Source organism: Callospermophilus lateralis, chromosome 13 (assembly GCF_048772815.1).
Source record: "Callospermophilus lateralis isolate mCalLat2 chromosome 13, mCalLat2.hap1, whole genome shotgun sequence".
Taxonomy (NCBI): Eukaryota; Metazoa; Chordata; class Mammalia; order Rodentia; family Sciuridae; genus Callospermophilus; species Callospermophilus lateralis.
In genome coordinates, this window is record NC_135317.1 from 28968120 (window position 1) to 28993964 (window position 25845).

The following is a 25845-nucleotide window of genomic DNA, read 5'->3' on the forward strand; positions in this document are numbered from 1 at the left end:
CTCCAAAATACTGCTTAACTCAATACTCTAGGCAGCCCCTACTAATCAGAATCAACATACAAGCTAAACCTTAATTTTCCCTTCTTGCCAAATATTATTTTATAAAATTTGATTATTCAATAATTCAACACTCAACAGATCAGAGGCTGAAGATGAGAAACAATGACAAACTAACAAAGGTAACAACACTGACGGCAGCAAGATAGCTGACAGAGAGAAAGAAAGCTAAAAACTGCAAATTGTAGACACACAAGCTAAAACTATGACAGCCTGAAGCCAATTAGAACAGAAACACATAATCCTGCAAGTCTTAATTATCCCCAAATATGTCCCTATACAATACTGCATAAAAAAAGTTTAACACAGCAGAAGATTACATATCATGAAAGGCTTAGAATTATATCTGCAAAACTTCCAGCATAAACATACTGACCTTGAGACACAAGGGACACAGTGAAGGAATAATGGAGAAATGTTTGAAAGTGGGGTTAAGGGGAAAGGAGCTGATTAAACTCATGCCTAAAATCCTCAAAAACTTTGTATTCCTCTTCAACTGTTTTAATTTCTTTAAATAGTGGTACCTTAATTTTTTTTAAATGAATCTCATTCCTCTTCAAAGAAACAGTGAAAACTATAACCATTATATAAAGATTCAAAATCTTTCAAATCAGAATATATACTGTTAAACTTTACACGTCTATTTAAAATATTTAAGCTTTATCCATTAAAGGTTAAGCTTATTTTGCAGGAAAAATGTACATAGCATGGGTCATTATTACTACTCAATGATATTACAAAAATAAAGTATTACTCTAAGATACTTGGATAAATATGTAATGATTTCCCTGATGTTGCTAATGTTAAAAAAAAAAAAAATAAGACAGAGGCAAATGACCATTCAATTTTCTTACATAACAAATGAATTTATACTAATTTCAAATTTGTAAATATTCATTAAAATACTAGGTTATTTTTTCCATATCTATTGTAAAAATAAATAAAGTATTCTTTTTAAATTCATAATCAACTGACAAATTCAAATATAGGGCTTTAAACCTACACCTCAGTTCTACCACTTCCTGTTATTACAACCACAGGTAAAGACACAAGAGCTGAAGTCCTCGGACACTAAGTGCTAAGGAATTAGGAGGAAAAGGTTCCAATTCCACCACACATAGTACTTTTGCGATCTGATGGGCTGATATGATACCTCTTTTCCTATTCTTTCCTTGTTCACTGCACACAAACCCCTCACTAATCCTCTCACTCAGAGCCTCAGCCTGGTCCTTCCCTTTGGCTGAAATATGCTTTCCCCAAACTGTATCCTCCCTCACTCACCACAAGTCACCTCAATGAGAACCATTCTGAACACTCTGCAAATGAATCTGCAAATCTACTCTGCCTTTTATATTCCAAATCCCTTTCCTCTAGACTACTGTTTCCTTAAAAAGAGAATTTGCCACTTTATAATAGTGTTTACTTATTGTTAATGTTATTTATCTCTTGTCATCCCTCCTTACTAGAATTTAAGTTTCATGATGACAGTTTATCAGCACTCAAAATAGTGCCTGGAACAAAGTAGGGGCACCATACATACATTTGTTGTACAATGGAATGTCTCTGATATCTCACTATTCAGTATATTGTTATTAGTATTTAATCTAGGATATTTTCCCCATATTAAAGAATTACAATCTCATTTTTATAAAAATAATAATAAATGACATAGCTATATGACATCTTGGTATTTGTCCTAAAAAATTCATCATAATATTATGCATGCCCATGTTTACAGCAGCAAAATTCATAGTAGCCAAACTATGGAACCAGCCTGGGTATCCACTGATGGATAAATGGATAAAGAAAATGTGGTAAATATACATAATGGAGTTTCACTCAGTTATAAAGAAAAATGAAAAAAAATAATAAAATAAGAATTTTGGAGGAAAAAAAAATGAAATTACGTCCTTTGCAGAAAAATGTATGGAACTAGAGAGCATCATGTTAAGTGAAATAAGCCAAACTGAGAAGGTCAAGGGACATATGTTTTATATGTGTAAGCTATAAAAGAAAAAGGAAAAGAAGATAGGGTAGGGATCTCATGAAAAAAAGAAAATAAACAGAAGAAAGGAATCAGAGATGGGAGACAGGGAGGGAGAGGAGAGAGAGATGCTGGAGAGTGATGTTGGCCAAATATATATATATATAATATTGTTATATTCTTTGCATATACAAATATAACAAAAAAATACCATCATTATGTATAACTATTATGCATCAATAAAAATATGAAGAGTGGGGCTGGGGTTGTGGCTCAGTGGTAGAGCATTTGCCCAGCATGTGGAGGCCCTGGGTTTGAGTCTCGGCACCACATATAAATAAAATAAAGGTCCATTTACAACTAAAATAAATATATATACAAAATATAAAGAGAAAAAAAGAGTAAATGTTATATAATTTTGTATTTTATCAAACAAAAGCTAATTTACCAAATGTTCCTTTTAAACAATTGATTGGATATTCATATAGCTTCATATTTTCCCAACTGGTGTAACATATATTGTTTCCCATGTTAAAGTATTTGTCCATTCCTAAGATAAATCTTTGGTCACACCAGATTATTATTTTAAAATATACTAAAATTTGAGTTGCTAGTGTTCTATAATTTTTCTATCAACAGTCAAAAATGAGATTGGTCAATACTTTTAATTCCTTGCTCCTTTTTGTTAAGATTTTTGTCTATTTCTTCACACATTAAATGTCAAGTGTTCTTTTCTATGCTCTGGAACTAACAATGTAACAAAGAAAATTCTTGCTCCATGGGACTTAAAGAACTCAATAAACCTAAAGCTATGGAGTCTAAAATGAAATTAACTGACAACTTTTTATATTTTCTTTGACAATCATTTATCTATGGGGGTATTCTTGTCTTGAATCCATTCTAGAAGTTCATTATGTTTTTTCAAAAAATTATATTTCACTGAGATTTTAAAGTGCTTTTAAATATGGCTAGCATATCATCTGCTCATTTCTTAAAAAGTTTAGTGTTCTTTTTCTTCATAATATATTTTCTAGATGCTTCTGTATTTGGATTTTTCTAAGAATCAGCTCTTAAATTTCCAAAACAAAATTTCAATTTGGTTGTCTTTTTTCAATGTATTATTTTTAACTAAGTTTGAGATCATAACACTTGGCATCAAAAATCCTTATACTTCTGGGCATGGTGGCGCATGCCTGTAATCCCAGTGGCCCAAGAGGCTGAGGCAGGAGGATTGCAAGTTTAAAGCCAGCCTAAGCAATTTAGCAAAGCCCAATGCAACTTAGAGAGAACCTGTCTCAAAAAATAAAAAAGGGGGAATGGGGATGTGGCTCAAGCGGTAGCGCGCTCGCCTGGCATGCGTGCGGCCCGGGTTCGATCCTCAGCACCACAAACAAACAAAGATGTTGTGTCCGCCAAATACTAAAAAAAAATAAATATTAAAATTCTCTCTCCCTCTCTTCTCCTCTCTCTCACTCTTTCTGTAAAAAAAAAAAAAAAAAAAAAATTATAAAATAAGAAAAATAAAATAGGATGGGGATGTGGTTCAGTGGTTAAGTGCTCCTGGGTTCAATCCTAGTACCACACACACACACACACACACACACACCACACACACACACACACACACACACACACAAACTTAAACTATGTAATTTCCTTATTCTATTCCTTGATCTGTTACTTATACTTTATTCATTTTTTAAAAACTTCCCCTTCTAATTAGCCCAGTATATACTGCAAGCTTTTTCCTAACCCCAAAGAAAGGCAGGCAGTTATAACCATCCATTTTCAAGGAAAACAGTTTGTGCTCTCTGTTCAAGCACAGTTAGCAAATTATAATGACACAGTTAAGAGCTTTAAGCTTTAATAGGGATTTTTTAAATGTTTAAGAAAATAACCCTACTGTTATGTATAATGCACTAATAAAAACATTAAAAAATATATTAAGGATTCTCAAGAACAGCTTAAGTCTTTAAAGCCTTGCATATAGCTAGTTATCCTTGTTTTTCTTTCAGAATTAGTCATGTGGAAGCAAAGTCAGATATTTTATTTTCTCAGAATACTCTATAAAATGGATAGTTGATACTAAATTTCACCCAGCCCTATTTAAATCTTCAAGTTCTGTGACTACTCGCTCATTACTTCACAAAATAAACTCCCTTGTGTTATAAATAAAACATACATGTTATTCTTACTCAATGCTAGTAACAAGCTAAATAGATTTCACTTGAGTTTTCTGAAAAGGAAATGGAAAATAAAGTTGGATCTTTCTTTTGAAAACTGGATTCTATAAAAGAGTGGTGAGTATTTTTACCAAGAGTTAACAGTGAACCACAAAGAATTTTTTCCCTTAAACAACAATAAAACCTTATTTATATCTTCAAGGTCTCTGAACAACACCTTTATTTTTATTTTTTTTATTGGTTGTTCAAAACATTACAAAGCTCTTGACATATCATATTTCATACATTTGATTCAAGTGGGTTATGAACTCCCATTTTTACCCCATATACAGATTGTAGAATCACATCGGTTACACATCCACGTTTTTACATATTGCCATACTAGTGACTGTTGTATTTGGCTACCTTTCCTATCCTCTACTATCCCCACTCCCCTCCCCTCCCATCTTCTCTCTCTACCCCATCTACAGTAATTCATTTCTCTCCCTTGTTTTTTTTCCCTTTCCCCTCACATCCTCTTATATTTAATTTTGAACAACACCTTTATGTAGCCTACCAACAGTGAATTATTATCAAGTTAGTAAACACTCATTCCCTAACCACAAATAACAAAAATAACATGAACATGCACCTACACGTACACACTTTTGTTACTGAGGGGAGAGTATTTACAGGTTTTTACCTGCTAATCAACTGGCTTTCTAAAAAAAAAAATATATATATATATATATATATATATATCTAGCCTTATTCATCTTTAAAAATTAAAGGATTTGACTGTTGAAAGCCATTAATTGTATTTCTATGCTCAAAAATGCCCAGGGAAAATATGAACATAAAAAAATATTGTTAAAACTGAATTAAAAAATATGAAGAATTTTCTTCATAGGAAATACCAAAATAGATGATTCTATATAGACAAGATAAAATAAAAGATGGGGTTAATTGACTCTGAAATCAACAACCAAATACCACTGTTGATTTTTCACAATACTGCTTATCCCAATGTAACAGTGCCATCAAGTGGTAGGTATAACATATTAATAGACTTCAAAACATTTTTTCAGTTTCAGATTTCAGGATGGAGGAGATCCAACTGCAACACAAAACTCCTGGCAAACTCTCCTAAATGGTGGATGAGAAAAAGCTGTCCAAGAATCTAGTGTGGCATTTCACATCTGAAGGGTTTTCATCTACGGAGATTCTGGACATCACCACCAACACTTGGCTAAATCCACCGATTTCCAAGTCACTAAAAACAATGGAGCGTATCTACTTAAAATAAGGAAAAAAGAGTTCCCTATGTAATATTCCCTGATTCTGGTTGACTTTAAAAATCAAAATCTGGGGCTGAGGACACAGTTCAGTAGGTAAAGTGTTTGCCTTGCATGCACAAGGCCCTGGGTTTAATCCCCAGAACCACCAAAATAAAAATTAAAATCAAAATCAAAATCTGGCCAGGCGCAGTGGCACATGCCTATAAGCCCAGCAGCTTGGGAGGCTGTTAGGAGGATCATGAGTTCAAAGTCAGCCTCAGCAAAAGCAAGGTACTAAGCAACTCAGTGAGACCCTGTCTCTAATAAAAATACAAAATAGGGCTGGGGATATGGCTCAGTGGTCAAGTGTCCCTGAATTCAAATACCCAGTACCAAAAAAAAAAAAAAATGGCTTGGGTAAGAAAGCTTTGGGGTGCTGGAAATGTTCTGTATCTTGATCTGGGTAGTTGACATGTGTACTAAAGAAGCAAACATTTTGGGGCTGGGGATGCAGCTCAAGTGGTAACACGCTCGCCTGGCATGCGCTGGGTGCTGGGTTTGATCCTCAGCACCACATAAAAATAAAATAAAGATGTTGAGTCCACCGAAAACTGAAAAATACACATTAAAAAATTCTCTCTTATGTCTCTCTCTCTTTAAGGAGATTTCTAGATTTTATTTCTATGAACTCCTTTAAATTAATAGGCTAAGAAATACGTGACAGCCTTTTGATATTTTTTGACCACTATTTATTTAATGAAGGAAGAATACACTGAAAGTTAAAACACTGCTTCAGATCATAAATTTAAGAATTGCAAAGATGAACTACATCAAATTTTTTAGAAATTGGGATTGAAACTTATACCTCCAAGAAAGTAAAAAGACAAGATGAGAGAAAATATTTCCAAATTATACATCCGATAAAGGATGTGTGCCCAGAATATACAGAAATTAATAAGTCATTAGTAAAAAGATAAATACAATTAAAGGAGGAAGAGAAATGAGGAGGAAAGACTAGAACTGACATTTTCCCAAAGATAAGGATATGAAAAAAGTACAACATCACTAGCCTTTAGGGAAATACAACATCAAAAGCACAACTTTGAACACAGCAGCTAGGATGGCTATAATCTAAAAATGGACACAAGTGTGGACAAGGATGTAGAGAAATTAGAAACACATTGCTATTGCTGGTGGGAACATAAAATGATAACCACCACTATGAAAACCAGTTTGGCAGTTACTCAAAATACTAAACACAGAATTAGTATATGATGCAGCACTTCCACCCCTAGGTATATTCCCCAAAGAACCCAAAACAGATATCTACAAAGACTTGCCTGTGATTAGTTACAAGATCATTACTCCTAAAAGGCAGAAAGTAAAAACAATCAAATATTTATCAACTGATAAACGAATACATAAAAAGTAGTGTACCCACACAATGAAATACTAGTCATAAGTGAAAAAAGTCAGGCACAAAAAACCTCATATTTTATGATTCCCATTTATATGAAATGTTCAGAATAGGCAAATCTATAGACATAAAGCTGATTCATGGCTAGTCAGAGATGGGGATGGAGGTGGGGGACAGACAAGAAACAGAATGGAATTACCTGCTAGGATATGTTTCTTTCAAGGGTACAAAAATGTTTCTATTTAGATAATGGTTATGGTTATATACACTTAGAACACTGAACTGCATACTTTAAATAGGTGAATTACATCTCAATAGAGCTGTGTTTTAAAAAAGGAACAGTAAAGAACCTCAAAAGAGTTATCTAGTTTCATATTTCCTAAACCAAACTATACAAACTAAGTAAAATTGCTAGATTCTCAAACCACAATCTGTATACAACCTATGGAGCTTCATAACTATTAAATAATCCATTGTGGTTTTGATACTGTATTTTCTGGTCATCTGAGGGTAGACGGATAAAGGAGGAAATCCTGGCCAAAGAAAAGAATAAAAACACTTAACAGAATTCATGTCCTTTAGAGAGTATGGGAGAACAAAATGTCACAGAAAGAGGAAGGCTCATCTGTTTGAGGCCCAAAGTGTCTAGATGGGTAAGGGTAGCTAGTCAGGCTAGGTAAGGGAGGGAGGCTGAAAGAAGGTGACAGAAAGTATATCTTTGCCCCTTCCCCCCTCCTCCTCCTTTTTTTTTTTTTTTTTTTTTTGTGGTGGTGGTGGTGCTGAGGATTGAACCCAGGGCCATGTGCATGCACTTTATCAACTGAGCTACAGCCCCAGTGTGCCCCCTTTTCCCTCATAGAGGTCAAATATGATCCTACTTCCAGAAAGCTAAGAGTAACTTGCTATCTCTAATAACTCTTGACCCAGTACAACATTCTAGTCCACTGGCTCTACGTGCAACCCTCTTTGCTCCTCTTATGACTCCTCTTGTGGGCTATCAGCCATCTCTTTTATTCAAAGGATAGAGAAAGGTTTAAGAATTCAGGAGCAGGGAAAAGGAGAAACAAAAGGTTTAGTGGCACTTGATTACTACCTATTTCAGTATCTCGAGGGACCAGGCCATCTTCCTGAGGAACAAATCTTTGAAAAAGTGTAGAAATATGTCTAGCAGTTAAGGACAAAAGAAGACCTTCAAAATGAAAGGCTATTCTGATTAATAAAAACATACAGGTCAACTAGGAACCACAATTTGGTTTAACACTCTTCTCAATTACTCCATCTTGTGGATCTGTAAACAAAGGCAAAACACAGACTAAAGGAACTTTAAGAGATTGAGACAGTTTTATTCAAACAATGAAAAGACTGGTAATACAGGAAATGCATAAAAATTGGAAATCTAGAGGCTTGGGGTTATGGCTTAATAGAAGCACGCTCGCCTTAGCACACGCAAAGTCCTGGGCTCGATCCTCAGAAGCACATAAAAATAAATAAATAAAATTAAGGTACTGTGTCCAACTACAACTAAAAAATAAATACTTTAAAAAATTGGAAATCTACTCATACAAATTTGATACAACTGACTGAAATTCATATAAATATAAAAATGCAAGTAAAGAGTAACAAAGCTACAAATACATCCTTCAACAGACTGTTCCCTACCAGCGAAACCATAAAGAACATTTTTGTTGTTTTCACAAGGTTAACAACTAGAGAAATAAAACTGTAATGACTGAAAAGAAATCCCTATGAGCATTTCTCCTGAAAAGGCCATAGTGCTAACCATTGTTCCTTCCATGTTTCCCTATATTTATGCTATCCTGATCAATGAGCTACGAGTACCATTTCTTGTCTAGTCTGAGTTCACACACACTCTTCCCATCTGACCCTGGGAACCATGGCAGTGAGATGACAGCAGTCTGGACCCTTGAATCACCCCTTAGAAGTGTTAGTATTTCATAGGTTTGTTACCTCAGCAAAGTTTAGCTATTCCTAATTCATCTATTTCCTCAGGAAAATTGATGTTTCTCGTTGAAAAAGCTGAAAAAAGCTTTGTTTTGGTGCAAGAAAACTAGAATGATATTAGTATAAAGAAAAGATGAACTTTGAAAAAATGTATGTAAACAATTTTTGGTTTTGTTGCAGTAATGGGGATTGAACCCCCGTGTGCTCTCTGAGATACACCCCCAGATCTTTTTACTTTGAGATGGGGTCTCCCTAAATTGCCCATGCTGGCCTCAAGCTTGTGATCCAACTTTCTCAGTCTCCCAAGTCACTGGGATTATAAGTGTATGCCACCACATCCACCTTGTAGAGATCAACAATTTTTTTTATCACTGCATTTCTAAGATAATCTACATCACCTAAAGGGGATGGGTGATATAATGATGCTAAAAGCCTGGAGAAAAGTGATCTAATCACTCAAGTACACGAATACTGGAAAACAGACACACAGAGAAACATTTTGAAATGTTAATTTCCAGGTTTAAAACTGCATTTGAAGGTCCAGTATAGACATGACAGTTTAAGACAATTATTTCCCCAATCCCACCCAGACATCATACAAAAGTAAAATGGTGAGGGTGAAGAATTCTGCCAACTTCATTTTCAGCCTCAGATGCATATAATCTATAAACCCAAATACTGCCTAAGTTTAACAGAAGTTATCAAATCAGTCCAGATTGGAGCAAAGTAAATTAATGGCAGAAGTCACAAGATGAAAGTGTATGGAAATCCAGCCCCAACACAGTAGATCTTGAACAATACCACTATACAGCTTAAATGATAAACAAATTTACACCCAGCTAAATTTGGGTTTAAGGAAGGACAAGACAAAAATCAAACAAAAGCCAAATGAAGAGCTGCAGTAAGAATGAAGAATAAGGAAGAATTCAAGATGATAGGCTAGAGGAAGGCAACATTCCTAATTGCTCTGTGACTCAGGATTCAAGCAGCAGGAGTACTACTTCTCTGTGAGGTGGGTAAAAAAAGGGATTTCACTAAAACTCAATATTGAACAGTGAGAGTTTCAGAGACTCAAAAATTTGAGTCCAAATTTAAACAAAGAAAGACTACAATGCAGCCAAGACAGTTGTGGCAGCAGCAGTAGTGGCACTGATATAAGCACAGAGGAAGAAGAACAGAGAGAGACAGATTTAATATGGTAAATACTGAGATCAGAAGAGCAACCTGCCTGCCCTTAGCTGATCCAGAAGCTATATTGTACACTGGTGCTTAAAAAGTGCCCCATGTCTCCCATGGAGAGCTGGGGCAAGAGCCATCTTGAGGCAACCATGCTGTAAGTGTCTGCATAAGAAAATCAAAAGAGCTCAAATAGGGGCTGCAGTTGTAGCTCAGTGGTAGAGCAATTGATGAGCATTTGGGAGGCACTGGGTTCAATCTCAGCACCACATATAAATAAATAAAATATAGGTATAAAAAAGCTGGGAGAAAAGAACCCCTAAAAAATAAAGAAAAGAGCCCAAGTAAACAATCTAATAATGTATCTCAAGGATCTTTGAAAATATAAAAAAGATTGATAAGTCCTTAGTCAAATTAACCAAAAGAAAAAGGGAGGAAAAACCAAATTAATAAAATTAGAGACAAAAAAGGACTACAGACATTTCAGAAATCCAGCACATCATTAGAAACTACTTTGAAAGCTTACACTCCAATAAATTGAAAAACCTAGAAGAAATGGATACATTTCTAGACAAGTATGATCTGCAAAAACTGAATCAAGAAGACAGAGAAAACATAAATAGACCAAAACATGTAATGAGATACAAGTAGTAATAAAATGCCTTCCAACAAAACAAAGCCCAGGACCAGACAGATTCTTAGCTGAATTATACCAAACTTTTAAAGAAGAATTATTGCCAATATTTCTCAAATTATTCAATGAAATTGAAAAGGATGAAACACTTCCAAATTCATTCTATGAAGCCAGCATCACAATCACACCAAAACCAGTTAAGGATACATCCCGGAAAGCAAACTAGAGATCAATATTTCAGATTAATTTAGTTTCAAAAAAATTTTTAATTACATTTTTATTTATATATGACAGGAGAACACATTACAATTCTTATTAAACATATAGAGCACAATTTTCATATCTCTGATTGTATGCAATGTATATTCACACCAATTCGAGTCTTCATACATGTACTTTGGATAATAATGTCCATCACATTCCACCATCATTTCTAACCCCATGCCCCCTCTCTTCCCTTCCCACCCCCTCTGCCCTATCTAGAGTCTGTCTATTCCTCCCTACTCCCCGGCTCCTGTTTAAAAAATATTTAATAAAATATTAAGAAATCATGTTCAGCAACATATTAAGATAGTAAACCACAACCAAGTTATTTCTATTCCACAAATGTAAGGATGGTTTAATATATGCAAATCAGTAAATGTAATTCATCACATTAACAGAATAAAGGACAAAAATCACTCAGTAATCTCAATAGATGCAGAAATGACTTCAATAAAATTTAGCACCCATTCATGACACAAACACCAAAGAAACTAGGGACAGAAGGAACTTGCCTCAACATCATAAAGGCTATATATGAAAAGCCCAAAGTCAGCTTCATAGTAAATGGGGGAAAACTGAAAGCACTTCCTTTAAAATCTGGGGCAAGTGTTATGATTTAGATGTGAGGTATCCCCCCAAAATGCATGTGAGACAATTAAAAAGGTTCTGAGAAGAAATGATTAGATTGTGAGGGTCTTAACCCAATCAGTGATTTAATCCCCTGACAGGGATTAACTGAGTGGTGACTAAAGTGGTAGGGTATGGCTGAAGGAGGTGGGAATTAGGGCCTGGCTTTGGTGTATATATTTGTATCTGAAGAGTGGAATGTCTCTCTCTGCTTCCTGGTCACTGTGATACAAGCTGCTTCCTCCACCAACCTCTCCTGCCATGATGTTCAGCCTCACCTTGAGCCCCCTGGAATAAAGCCAGCTTTCTATGGACTAAGACCTCTGAAACCATGAGCCCTCAAATAAACTATTCCTCCACTATAGTTGTTCTGGTCAGATCCTTTAGTTACAGAAGTGAAAAAGTGTCAAGGATATTCACTCTCACCACTCCTATTTAATACAGTGCTAGAAATTCTAGCCAAAACAATTAGCAAAGGGAAGGAAATAAAAGACATAAAAATAGGAAAAGAAGAAGTCAAATTATCACGCTTGGCAGATGACATAATTCTATATCAAAAAACTCCACCAAAAGACTTACAATAAACAAATTTGGAAAAGTAGCAGGTTACAAAATCAACATATAAAATCAATTGCTTTCCTATATACCAACAATGAATCTGAGAAAGAAATCAAGAAAACAATTTCATTCACAATTGACTCAAAGGAAAAAAAAAAGAAAAGAACCCAGGACTAAATCTAATCAAGGAGGTGAAAGATCTCTACAATAGAACACAGAAAAAAGAAATTAAAGACAACCTCAGAATATGGAAAGACCTCCCATGTTCACGGATAGGCAGAATTAATATTATTAAAATGACAATACTACCAAAAGCAATAATACAGCTTCAGTGTAATCCCATCAAAGTACCAATGACATTCTTCACAGAAATACAAAAAATATCCTAAAATTCATTTGAAAATAAAAGACCCAGAACAGCCAAAGAAATTTTAAGCCAAAGAAACAATGCTGGAAGCTCACAATACCTGACTTCAAATTATACCACAAAGGTACAGTAACAAAAATTGCATGGTACTGGCATAAAAAGAAACACATAGACCAGTGGTACAGAATAGAAGACACAGAGACAAACCCACACAGAGAGGGTCATGTGATCCTTGACCAAAGGTGCCAAAAACATACATTGGAGAAAAGACAACCTTTTAAACAAATCGTTCTGGGGAAACTGCTTATCCATAAGTAGAAAATGAAACTAGACCCTTATCTCTTACACTGCACAAAAAAAAAAAAAAAAAAAAAACTCAAAACAGATGATAGATCTAGGAATTAGACCAGAAACTATGCAATTCTTAGAAGAAAATGTAGGGTCAACACTCCAGCTATTAGACACAGGCAATGATTTTCTCAATAGGACCCCTAAAGCTCAGGAATATTACCAAGAGTTAATAAATGGGACAGTATCAAATTAAAAAGCTTCTGCTCAGCAAAGGAAACAGAAATGTGAAGAAAGAATCCACAGAATGGGAGAAAATCTTTGCTAGCTACTGTTCTGACAGAGGATTAATATCTAGACTATATAAAGATCTCAAAACACCAAAAAATTGAATAACCCAGTTAATAAATGGGTGAATGAACAAACACTTCTCAAAGCAGAAATACAAATGGCCAACAAATACATGAAAAAATGTTCAACATCATTAGCAATTAGGGAAATGCCAATCAAAACTACACCAAAGGGCTGGGGTGGTGGTTCAGTGGTAGAGTGCTCACCTAGCATGCATGAGCACTGGGTTCAATCCTCGGCACCACATAAAAACAAACTATGTATCCACCTTAAAAAAAAAAAAAAAAAACCTAAAAGATACATACATAAATAAATATTTTTTTTTTTTTAAAAAAAAGTCAGCCTCAGCAACAGTGAGGCACTAAGCAACTCTGTAAGACCCTGTCTCTAAACAAAATACAAAATGGAGCTGGGGATGTGGCTTGGTGGTCAAGTGCCCCTGAGTTCAATCCTCGGTACCAAAAAAACCTACACTGAGATTTCATCTCTCACTAGTCAGAATGGCAGTTATCAAGAATACAAATAATAAAAAATGCTGAAGAGACTGTAGGGAAAAAAGGAACACTTTTACACTGTTGTGGGACTCTAAATTAGTACAACTGCTACGGAAATCAGTATGGAGGCTCCTCAAAAGACTAGGCTTGGAACCACCATACCTAGAAGCTACACCACACTTCTCAGTATTTACCCTAAAGAATTAAAGTCATCTTATTTCAGTGATATATGCAAACCCACATATACAGCTGCATAATTCACAATAACCAAACTATGGAACCAGCCTTGGTATCTACCCATGGATGAATGGATACAGAAAATGTGGTGTATATATACGCAGTGGAGTTCTATTCTAATATAAAATAATAAAATTATGGCGGTTGCTGGAAAATGGGTAGAACCAAAGACCATCATGTTAAGCAACACTAGTTAAACTCAGAAGGTTAAGGGTCATATGTTTTCTCTCATATGTGGAAGCTATAGAGGAAAAAGGAAAAACAACGGTGGTAATGGATCTCTGAAAAATCAAAGAGAGATCAGTAGAAGAAAGGGAATAAGGGAGGCCCAGAGGCAGAGGAGAAATGCTGGGGAGTGATAATGGCCAAATTATATTGTTACATTGTGTACATGTACAAATATGTAACAACAAATCCCATCAATATGTACAACTATAATGTACCAAGAAAAAATGAAGAAATAAAAAAAGGATAAAAAAATAGTTCTGAAGGGGAAGGAGAATGAAGAATAGAGAAATAGCCTCCAAAGCAACAAATATCAGAAGCAATGGTCAAAATTTACCCTTAGAAACATGTTAATAATATAAGCCAGGGAAATCTAACTAATTAGATATGATTAAAAAAAAAGAAGAAGGAAACCAAAACTAGATAACAGAAGTATTTAAAGACATTTAAGAATAAAAATCATAAAAAAGTCCCTAAAATTTTCAATATGAAAACTGAAAGGGCACAGAGAATGACCTAAAATCATCAATGCCAAGACAAATGTACTCTAGAAAAGTTACTGGATTTAGTAAAGAAAAAATTATTTGGGCAATCATATAAATGAACAATGATCAAGTCAATTTTATGGAGCAAAGAAACTAAAAACAAAAAAATAGTTTGCTTCAGATGTCATCACAGTAACACCGAATGACAAATTAATATCAGATAATTCCTACAGAGTATTTAATGTAAAAATGACCTGAGCTACAGATCCTATAATCAGCCAAGATGTTACTTAAGTAAAAAAGCCATGGAAATATCATTTAAAAAACAATAAGTCAAGCGAGATTTTTTTCCCAAGAACACTTCTTTTTTTTTTTTAAAGAGAGAGGGAGAGAGAGAGAGAATTTTAATATTTTATTTTTTAGTTATCGGTGGACACAACATCTTTGTATGTGGTGCTGAGGATCAAACCTGGGCTGCACACATGCCAAGCGAGCGCGCTATCGCTTGAGCCACATCCCCAGCCCCCAAGAACACTTCTTGATAAAACTATTAGAAGACAAACTTCAGCAAAACCAATAAATACTTGGGTAAACCATAACAAGAGGACTGGCAGGGAGTGTTGGATATTTTAAGCTGTAAAACTAAGTTAAAGATAGGGATAGTGGGGATAGCTCAGTGGTAGAGTATGTGCTAAGGTTGCTTCAGGCCCTGAGTCAATCCACAGCACCAAGCAAAACAAAAATACAACGAAAACTACTGAACCTTAAAGAGAGAAATAGAAGAAGACCTTAGAAGAAGGAAAGATATACCCTGCTCATGGATAGGCAGAATTAATATCATTAAAATGGCCATATTACCAAAAGTATTCTATAGGTTTAATGCAATGCCAATCAAAATCCCAATGGCATTCCTCACAGAAATAGAAAAAGCAATCATGAAATTCATCAGGAAAAATAAGAGACCAGAATAGCTAAAGCAATTTTAAGCAGGAAGAGTGAAACAGGTGGTATAGCGATACCAGATTTTAAACTATACTACAGAGCAATAGTAACAAAAACAGCATGGTACTGGTACCAAAACAGACAGGTAGACCAATGGTACAGAATAGAGGACACAGAGACCAATCCACAAAATTACAACTACCTTATATTAGACAAAGTGCTAAAAGTATGCAATGGAAAAAGGATAGCATCTTCAACAAATGGTGCTGGGAGAACTGGAAATCTATATGCAACAAAATGAAATTGAATCCCTTTCTCTCACCATGCACAAAAGTTAACTCAAAATGGGTTAAGGAGCTAGGAATCAAACCAGAGACTCTGTGTTTAATAGAAGAAAAAGTTAGCCCTAATCTCCATCTCGTGGGGTCGGGCTCCAAATTCCTTAATAGGACACCTATAGCACAAGAGTTAAAATCAAGAATCAACAAATGAGACGTATTCAAACTAAAAAGTTTTTTCTCAGCAAGAGAAATAATATGTGAGGTAAATAGGGAGCCTACATCGTGGGAACAAATTTTCACCCCTCACACTTCAGATAGAGCTCTAAAAGAACTCAAAAAGTTAAACAACAAAAAAATAAATAACCCAATCAACAAATGGGCCAAGGACCTGAACAGACACTTCTCAATCAACAAATACACGAAAAAATGCTCACCATCTCTAGCAATCAGAAAAAGGCAAATTAAAACTACTCTAAGATACCATCTCACTCCAGTAAGAATGGCAGCCATTATGAAGTCAGACAATAACAAGTGCTGGCAAGGATGTGGGGAAAAAGGTACACTTGTACATTGCTGGTGGGACTGCAAATTGGTGCAGCCAATTTGGAAAGCAGTATGGAGATTCCTTGGAAAATTGGGGATGGAACCACCATTTGACCCAGCTATTCCCCTTCTCGGACTATACCCAAAGACCTAAAAAGAGCATACTACAGGGACACAGCCACATCAATGTTTATAGCAGCACAATTCACAATAGCTAGACTCTGGAACCAACCTAGTTGCCCTTCAATAGATGAATGGATAAAAAAATGTGGCATTTATACACAATGGAATATTATTCAGCACTAAAAAATAACAGATCATGGCATTTGCAGGGAAATGGATGGCATTAGAGCATATTATGCTAAGTAAAGTTAGCCAATCCCTAAAAAACAAATGCCGAATGTCTTCTCTGATATAAGCGGGGTGACTCAAAATAGATTGGGAAGATAGGGAAGAAGAGCATGAGAAAAAGATTACCACAAAATAGGGAAGAGAGTTGGGAGGGAATAGAAGGGAGAAGGGGAATTGCACGGAAGATGGAAGGAGACCCTCATCGTTATACAAAATACATGTATAATGATGTGAGGGGGAAGGAAAAAAAAAGAGAGAAATGTGTCACAGTAGACTGGGTAGAGAGAGGTGATGGAGGTAATGAGATGAGGGAAGGGGAGAGGAGGGGAGAGAGGGATAGGAAGGGCAGCAGAATACAATAGACACTAGTATTGCTGTATGTATATACGTGGCCGTATAACCAATGTGATCCTGCAACCTGTACACGTCGAAAAATGAGAATTCATACCCCATTTGAATCAAATGTATGATACGTCAAGATCATTGTATTGTCATGAGCAACTAATTTAAATAAATAAATAAATAAGATGATACTAGCTCCATTAAAAAAAAAAAAATATGAGATAAAAATAAATACAAGGGCGGGGAGGTTTTGGCTCAGCAGTCACATGTGGGATCCTGGGTTCGATCCTCAGCACCACAAAAAAATAAACAAAATAAAGATATTGTGCCCATGTATAACTAAAAAATAAAAATAAAAAATAAATAAATAAATACAAGGGTTGTTAGCATGACAAATTTGAATATAAATATTTTATTTCATATCAGCAGGATATGTTATCAACATAGAAATAAAATAATGAGGGAGAATGAAAAGTAAGAAAGTCATAGTTGCTGTTTGCCTACTTGGAATGCTCAAAATTGAATCACTCAAAGTTGACGAATCAAATAATACAAAAATAAGCCCATTTAAGAGTAAAAAAAGAAGAACATTAAGGAAGATAACATTAATATAAGATGGGTGAGGAAAAGGAATAAGAAGAACAAAACACAAGCTAATTTTTATCACTGCTCATGGTAACTCCCTAAAAAATGATCACTAAGTAAAGTTACAATCACAAAAGTAAGTACTAAAATAAAATGCAAACCTTCTTAAAATCAGAACATACACACACTAAATTGAAAACACAGGGGCTAGGATGTGTCTCGTGGTAGAGCAGTGGTAGAATGCTTATCTACCATACACAAGGCCTTGGGTTTGAATCCCAGCACTGCAAAAAATAGCCTACCTTAATTATTAAAAGAAACGTTTTGAAAATGAATCTCAAAGTAAAATTCAATAACACACAGAAGAGACTCAACAAAATTGAATTGATTGTGAATGACTAAATATAAAAGAGTAAGCAAAGGTATACCAGACAAAAATAGGGGGAAAAAAAAAAAGCAGGAGTCATAATCACAAGACTAGATAAGGTTAAAAAGCATTAAAAAGACCAAAAAAGACACAATAATAGTGCAGATCCAAGTTTCATTTACATATTAAATACCATGATCATTCTGAATATGATCATAATGCAGATCCAAGTTTCATCTACATATTAAATACCATGATCATTCTGAAAGCTGAAATCATAGTAGTTACTAGAAGAAATGAAACATACCAGCACTGGTATTCATTAATTCTCTCAGCCCAGAAACCATGGGCAAGTAGACAAAAACACTTTTAAAAAAATGAAAGATCTTAATAAGAGCTTGCCTAATACATGTGAGGCTTTGTGTTCAATTCTAAGCACTGCAAAAGCAAAAAATGGTATTTAATAATGTAAGCCTGATCAACATCTTTAACTCTACATCAGAAAAACAAAAACATGCATTTTTCAAATGTCTGTGGAGCCAGGTATGATGGCACAAACCTGTAATCCCAGCAGCCAGGGAGGCTGAGACAGAAGGATTGTGAATTCATACCCAACCTCAGCGAGGTACTAAGCAATTCAGTGAGACCCTATCTCTAAATAAAATACAAAAATAGGGCTGGGGATGTGGCTTGGTGGTCAAGTGCCCCTGAGTTCAATCCCAGGTACCCCCCACCAAAAAAAAAAAAAAAAAAAAATTATCCGTGGTACTGAGCACAGTGGTACACACCTATAATCCCAACAATTTGGGAGGCTAAGGGAGAGGGATCACAAGTTCGAGGTGAGCCTGGCCAACTTAGTAAGACCCTATCTCAAAATAAAAAAATGAGGGCTGGGGATGTAGCTTAGTGGTAAAGCATCCCTGGGTTCAATCCTCACAACCAAACAGAAAAAAGCCCTTTCATGAAAACTGGCTACAGAATAGACCACAAAGGAAATTGCAAAAATTCTAAAAACTTAAATCTTGATATCCCATCTGATATTAATGTTATCTTCCTTAATGTTCTTCTTTTTTACCTTAAATGTGCTTATCTTTGTATTATTTGATTTGTCAAATCAAGTGATTTGATTTTCAGCATTACAAGCAGGCAAACAGCAAACTATTGACTTTCTTATTTTTCATTCCCCCTCATTATTTTTAAGTTCTTCAATTTCTTAAAATGAAATTATGAATTATTAACAACATCACAAAAGAAAACAATCCCATTATCTTAAAAGTTTCAAACTTCTAATAATTCCAAAGGTTACTTAGGAAATAAAAACTGAGACTGCAGAATTTCTAGAATATATAAGAAATCATCACACATAAGAACTACAAGACACAGCTAAAACCACTCTCAATGAACAAGTCATACATGAAATTCCAGGAAAGGAATAAAATAAATGGAAAGACCCAAAAAGATATAATTAATAAAGACAAAATCTAGACATAATGAGAGGAAAAAAAAACAGTAAAAGAATAAACAATAAAATTAAAAGCTGGGGGTTTGGGTAAGAAAAAAAATTAGAGAAATCACTAGCTAATATAATCAAAAGGATAAAGAGGGTCTACCTTCCTGCCCGCTCCACCCACCAGCCTACTGCCCTCCCTGTGGTACTAACATGTTCCACAAGCTCCTGATCCTCCCTGTCTTGTGTGCCCTGACTGTGGCTTTCTCCACACTGCTCCCAGGACCAATCACAGACCTACTAGAACTGATGAGTTAACCACAGATGTATAAGTGGGCAGGAACCAAGATTCAACCACTTAACCTAGAGAAGACCACAGACCTAAAGTCAACCACAGATATGAACCTAAAGAACACAACAGATTTTGGAATTTTCAGCTGACATCAAGACGGCGACCTCCAGCTTTATGAAGGAAGAGTGAGGCCCCAGATGATTACAACACATTTGAGAGAGCTTTGTGAATAAGATTTTGACTAGATCATGGGAAGCAGAATCCACCTCAATGCATCTTTAAAATGAAGCAAAGCCTCCATTATCTGTGACAACATATCATTCTTGTCATTCACCACTTTCTGAAAAGGCTTGTTCTTTTGAACTATTAAACTACTACACTTATTGGATATTGACTAATTGTAAAAAACTAGTGAAACTTTACACATTCTCAGCAATAAAATAGCAAGACACTGATCTTAGGTGGATGTTATAAATTGTACACAGATGGGAGGGAAGCATTTCTTAGCACTGTCCCATTTCATAAGAGTAAATTTTCACTGGAATTGCGAAAAAAGGAAGTTTAAATATGGCACTGTTTATAATGGCAAAAGACTGCAAAATCTGAAATGTTTTTCATAGTACATTCAGAAAAAAGAAACACTGCAGCTTTTAAAGGAATAAGGGAAACTTTTATGTATTAAGATGAAAAGATGTAAATAAAATGTAGCCCTTTGTGTAACAAATAGGAAATAAGAATCTATAGTTGTATTTTCTTGTTTACAAAAAAGAAACTTTGGGGATATGTCAGAATCAAGACACTGGTTTCCTATTGCAAGAAGAAATTGGATGGATGGGGAAATAAGGATCAAAAGGATACTTTTCATCAAATATGTTGTATACTTTTATGTTTTGAACTATGTGAAAGTATTATTTATTTTTTGAAACTCCATATAATTATAATTAATTTGCCAAATATTTTAACGCATTTACCATACTTAAAAGTACATCTTGGGGGCTGGAGATGTGGCTCAAGCGGTAGCGCGCTCGCCTGGCATGCGTGTGGCCTGGGTTCGATCCTCAGCACCACATACAGACAAAGTGTTGTGTCCGCCAAATACTAAAAAATAAATATTAAAATTCTCTCTTCCTTTCTCTCTCTCTTTCTTTAAAAAAAAAAGCACATCTTGGTGTTGAAGAGGTACAAAATTAAAAGTCATAGACTTCTCTCCTAAAAAGCTAACAGTTTTTACAGTCTGGTAGATTAAAAAAAAAAAAAAGAGCACTGTTATGGCTTAGATATGAGTATTCCCCAAAAACTCCTATGTTAATGCAGGAATGTTCAGAGGTACAGTGATTAGACTGTAAAGCTGCAACCTGATTAGTCAATCCTAGTTTGAATGGGTGGTAAATCCCCTTGTGGGGACTTTTTTGTGCAACAGTTTGATGCCATGATCTTTCCTGTCTCTCTCTCTCTGCACATACTGCCATCTATCAGAAATATAATTTTTATATTCTTTTCCTCACCCATTTTTTGCCTGCCTCAGGATTCAGACTAAAGCTTCCTTGTTCCCAAGCCTTTCTAACTTTCAGACTAATGACTAAATTTTACTCACTCTATATCTCAAAGCATGTTGTATTTCTTCTTGATAAATGCACTTAGAATTATGCATCTGCCCTCTCCAAATTTTAAGTTATATGAATATAACAGCTGAACTGATCTTGTTCATTACTATACTGCATCTCCAGCACCAATCACAGTATACATAGATTCATAATGAATTATTTAATGAATGAACAGACTTCAGAACATAATTTCATCTTTCCAGACCATCAGGCTGATTATAAAAACTAAAATCATTATATTTATTTGCTTTAGGTATACAAGATACAGGAGTCTATTTTGTAAGGCTTTAGAATGCTATACATTTTAAATAATTGGAATGTTTTATACTTTCTTCTCTCCTCTCAAACCATAAATTGTCACTTCCTACTATTTTCTAGTTTGTCCCTAGCAAATTTGAACTACTAATAATTTGTAATCTTTCTACCCCTGTAAAAAGCAGATAAATTGTTATAAAAGAAAACACTGGAATAAGGCCAAATAATTTTACCCAACAGTTTGAGGACTTTTTTGGAGGTGTGGGTGGAATGGATTTGCAAGGAAAGATGATAATCTTTTACAGGTAAACTACTAAAATATTACTATATCATTTCTTTCTTTTTTTGTGGTGCTAGGAATTGAATCCAGGGCTTTGTGCATGTGAGGCAGTCTACCAACTGAGCTATATACCCAGTAGCCCTCGTTTCTTTTAATTAATCAAGGCTTTTATTTTTTTAAATTTGATATTCTGTTGTAACATATAGTTATACTTTGTAAACGTAGGTAGTTGTTGCAACATTATGTCTTCATTCAAATAAAAACTAGCTGAAAATAAAAATATGAAAGTGAACATTCCATCCTGTATAGTAAAAAAAAAAAAAAATGAATAATTTAAAAAAAAATTGGTTCAAGATCTTGAAGGGAAAATGTAACTTTTCATCAATTTGAGATGTACATCTCCTCCCCACTTTTCACATACATCAAAATGGAACTTATTTCACAAAGTCTTAAAATTAATTGATGATACTTTTCTCTTTTAATCATATATAAGATAAAAATGTATTCAAAATTGATGGTTTCTTAGATTTGATAAAGCATATAATTCTACATCATGTGACAATAAATCACATAAAGTCATCAATATGATTTTCTTAATTACATAATTCCTGATTATCTGTTCACTATATTAACATGCCTTCTCCCTTGACCCATTTAAAATGAAAAACCAAACGCTCATACTAATGTTGCTGACAGGCGATAAAAAACAATGTGAAAGAAAAACACAAGTGGATATTTGGTTTCACTCAGAAATATTATCATTACTAAGAGATCACTGGCCTCCACCAATGACTAGACCAAATTAAATTTTTGCTGAAGCAACTTCAAAATCCTCATCTTTTGGAAAAATGATGTATTTTAGTTATGTAATATGTAATCATTCTAATAGTTATAAAACATTTCATTTATTGGTAAAATAAACTGAATGAATCTCCTCCAAATTCCTAAGGCAAATAATCTGTGAATGGTCCAGAAACAGTCAGGTGAAGTGGAGACTTCAGTGTAAAACAGAGCAGTAGAATCCTTTAAAAGCATATGCAACCAAATTTGTCTTGAACTACTAGCCATAAACACTATTGTAACTTCCAATTAAATCCAATGAATCTCTGGACAAGTTATCTGAATTGGTGTCAACATACTTTATATACAACCAAAGATATGAAAAACTGTGCTGTATATGTGTAATAAAAACTATAATTCATTCCGCTGTCATTTATTTTTTTAAATCGTCATTTATTTTTTTAAATCAATAAAAAAATAAACTATCATAATAACCCAAACAACTTAAAATTTTTCACATAAACCTAATTATAAGAACTAGATACACTGAATTAGTATAATATTTGTACAAAATATACACCCTCCAAAAACTTAAATTATTTATTATTTTTTCTCCTCAGAAGCAGTGTAAATCAATTGCTTCTAGCAAGTACTGTATATAAAGTGTAAATTAATTGTATATAAAGTGTAAATCAATTGCTTCTAGCAATTACTGTATATAGTTATTTTTATTCTTAAGCATTTTTTCTTAAAATAACACGTGAATATTAGAAGAAATATTACCATTACAACAAAAACAAACTAATGAGAAAAAATTTTAGAACATATGACAAAAACTAAGGCCTACTGAGCAAATAAAATCAAAAGACAAGTGACAGTTTTAAGAGACAAATAGGAACTTTGATCTAACAGTCACCACTGCATAGTAAAAACACTAATAAATAACTTTTATTAACACCTACCTTTGTCTAGGAACTATGAAGAGTGCCCGTACCAACTTCTTTCTGTTTGCTTTTGTATTCATGTTCATGCAAAAATCCATTGCTGCCTATAGGAAAAAGAGCAAACTTTTCTTCTTAAAACAAACAAACAACAACAACAAAAAAATAAAATTAAATAAAAAACAAATAAATAAAACACCAAACCTACCTTAAATGTAGCTACTGAAAATAGAAATTCTGGCTACTATTTTCACTTGTTTCTAAATATTTTAAAGTGGTTTTAAGACACTACCGTTATAAAAATACCCCAAACGAAAAGATTACTAAGCTTAAAAGCTTAATAATAAATAAACCTAAAAAATATGCTTCCTACTTTTTTTAAAAGCAACTTAGTATTGAGAACAGAACTTCAAAGGAGTAGCTCAAAGAGAAGTGTTTGGCAAATAATGATATTAAAAGTACAATCAATCTTTTCAAACACAAGAAAATCAATATTAATATCAGGGGTTAGGGGTGAACTCAATAGTAGAGTGCTTGCCCAGTTATGTGTGAGGCCCTAGGTTCCATTATCAGCACCAAAAAAAAAAAAAAAAAAAAAAGAAAGAAAGAAAGATAGATAAAGAGTTTTCTGGTAGAACCAGAAAGTATCAAGAATATTTACCAAAAAACAAGAAAATTATATTTTTTATTTCTTAAACTTTTATTGTTAACTACCTGACTTAAGCTTATTTGTAGCTACATAATTATTTAAGTTGAAGAATTCTACTAAGTTTATCTATATAGTTTCCAAGTACTTTTCGCACTAAAGCCATTTGGGTCTCTGCCAACATATATGCAAGAAATTCCTAATGAGAAAGTTATTGGGATCCAAAAGAAAGATGGTAGCCTAGGGCTGGAGTTGTGGCTCAGTGGTAGAACGCTGGCCTAGCATGTGAGAGGCACTGGATTCTATCCTCAGCACCACATAAAAATAAAATAAAGGTATTGTGCCCACCTATAACTAAAAAATGAATATTTAAAAAAGAAAGAAAGATGGTGGCCTCCTATTTTTCATCTGGTTTTTCAAGAACTAACTCAGAATTTAATATGTGGTCAATGCTGGCAATAGCTTTTAAGACCAAAGTGGGCACTAGAACATACAATACATTAGTATGACCTGAGACTCTTAATAATAATGTTACTAATATACACTACTAATAAGATCCTTCTTCACTTGCAATTTTTCTGCTAGTGCTCAAAATATGTGGTGGAAGTCAGCAGGAGCACCAAGGTATCTTCTCTCATCTTCTTTTATAGCAAATGAATATAACAATTTAGCAGGGGACAGATTCAGTCATATCTAAAACTCAGAAACATAACTAACTGCTTAAAAGGGGTTTCTAGTCAGCTGGGGTTTGTGGCTCAGTGGTAGATTGCTTGCCTAGCATATGTGATGCACTGGGTTCGAATTCTCGGCATATAAATAAATATATATAAACAAATCAAGGTCCATCAACAACTAATTAAAAAAAAAAAAAAGTGGTTTCTAGTCAGGTACAGTGATAAACACCTGAAATTCCAGAAATTTAGGGCTGAGGCAAGAGGATCTTAAGTTTGAGGTCAGTCTCAGCAATTTAGCAAGAACTTCAGCAACTTATTTGTCTCTAAAAAAGAAAAAGGACTGGGGATACAGCTCAGTGGTAAAAGCCCCAGGTTCAACTCACTAGTACACCACCCTCCAAAAAAGTGGTTTCTGCTACATTTTGTAGAAGAAACAAAAAGGGGACAATCTCTTAAGATAGCCAAAATAAATGCTATAATTACTAAATTTTTGAAAACTACATTGACCCAATTATTTCATAAGCCAATGTAGAATGAGTTTTAAGTTCATTTGATTAAATAAATAATTACTAAAATATATCTAAGTTATTTGAAGAAAAGCTATAAGTAGAAAATTAAATTTGCAGTTCTCTACAAGGACAAAAAGGATACAAAATTACATTACATTTTGAGGGAAAATTCATCTAAAGTTTCACACTTAGGGGTCTCAAGAGTCATATCCTTAAAATTATCAAGGAGTAGAAAAAACTTAATGTGGTAACACCTATTAGCAGTTACCATATTAGAAATTAAAACTGGGAAATCTGAAAAACATTAATTTACTTAAAAACAGGAAAAAGCCTCTTAATTTTTAAAGAAAAAAATTCAAAATAAAAATTAGTGGGCTAGGGTTGTAGCTAAGTGGTTGAGCACTTGCCTTGCATGCATGAGGCACTGGGTTTAATCCTCAG

The 25845-nt window shown here is 34.3% G+C and overlaps 1 protein-coding gene across 3 annotated transcripts in view; it reads right to left on the reverse strand.

The window, feature by feature from the left end:
* Window positions 1-25845, reverse strand: part of Upf2 (UPF2 regulator of nonsense mediated mRNA decay) — a 111228-nt gene that overhangs the window by 54414 nt on the left and 30969 nt on the right. For all 3 annotated transcript variants that reach the window (XM_076831783.1, XM_076831784.1, XM_076831786.1), the window contains exon 8: window positions 23597-23682. In XM_076831783.1, the coding sequence (XP_076687898.1) occupies window positions 23597-23682 (86 nt within the window). The remainder of the gene's footprint in view (window positions 1-23596; window positions 23683-25845) is intronic.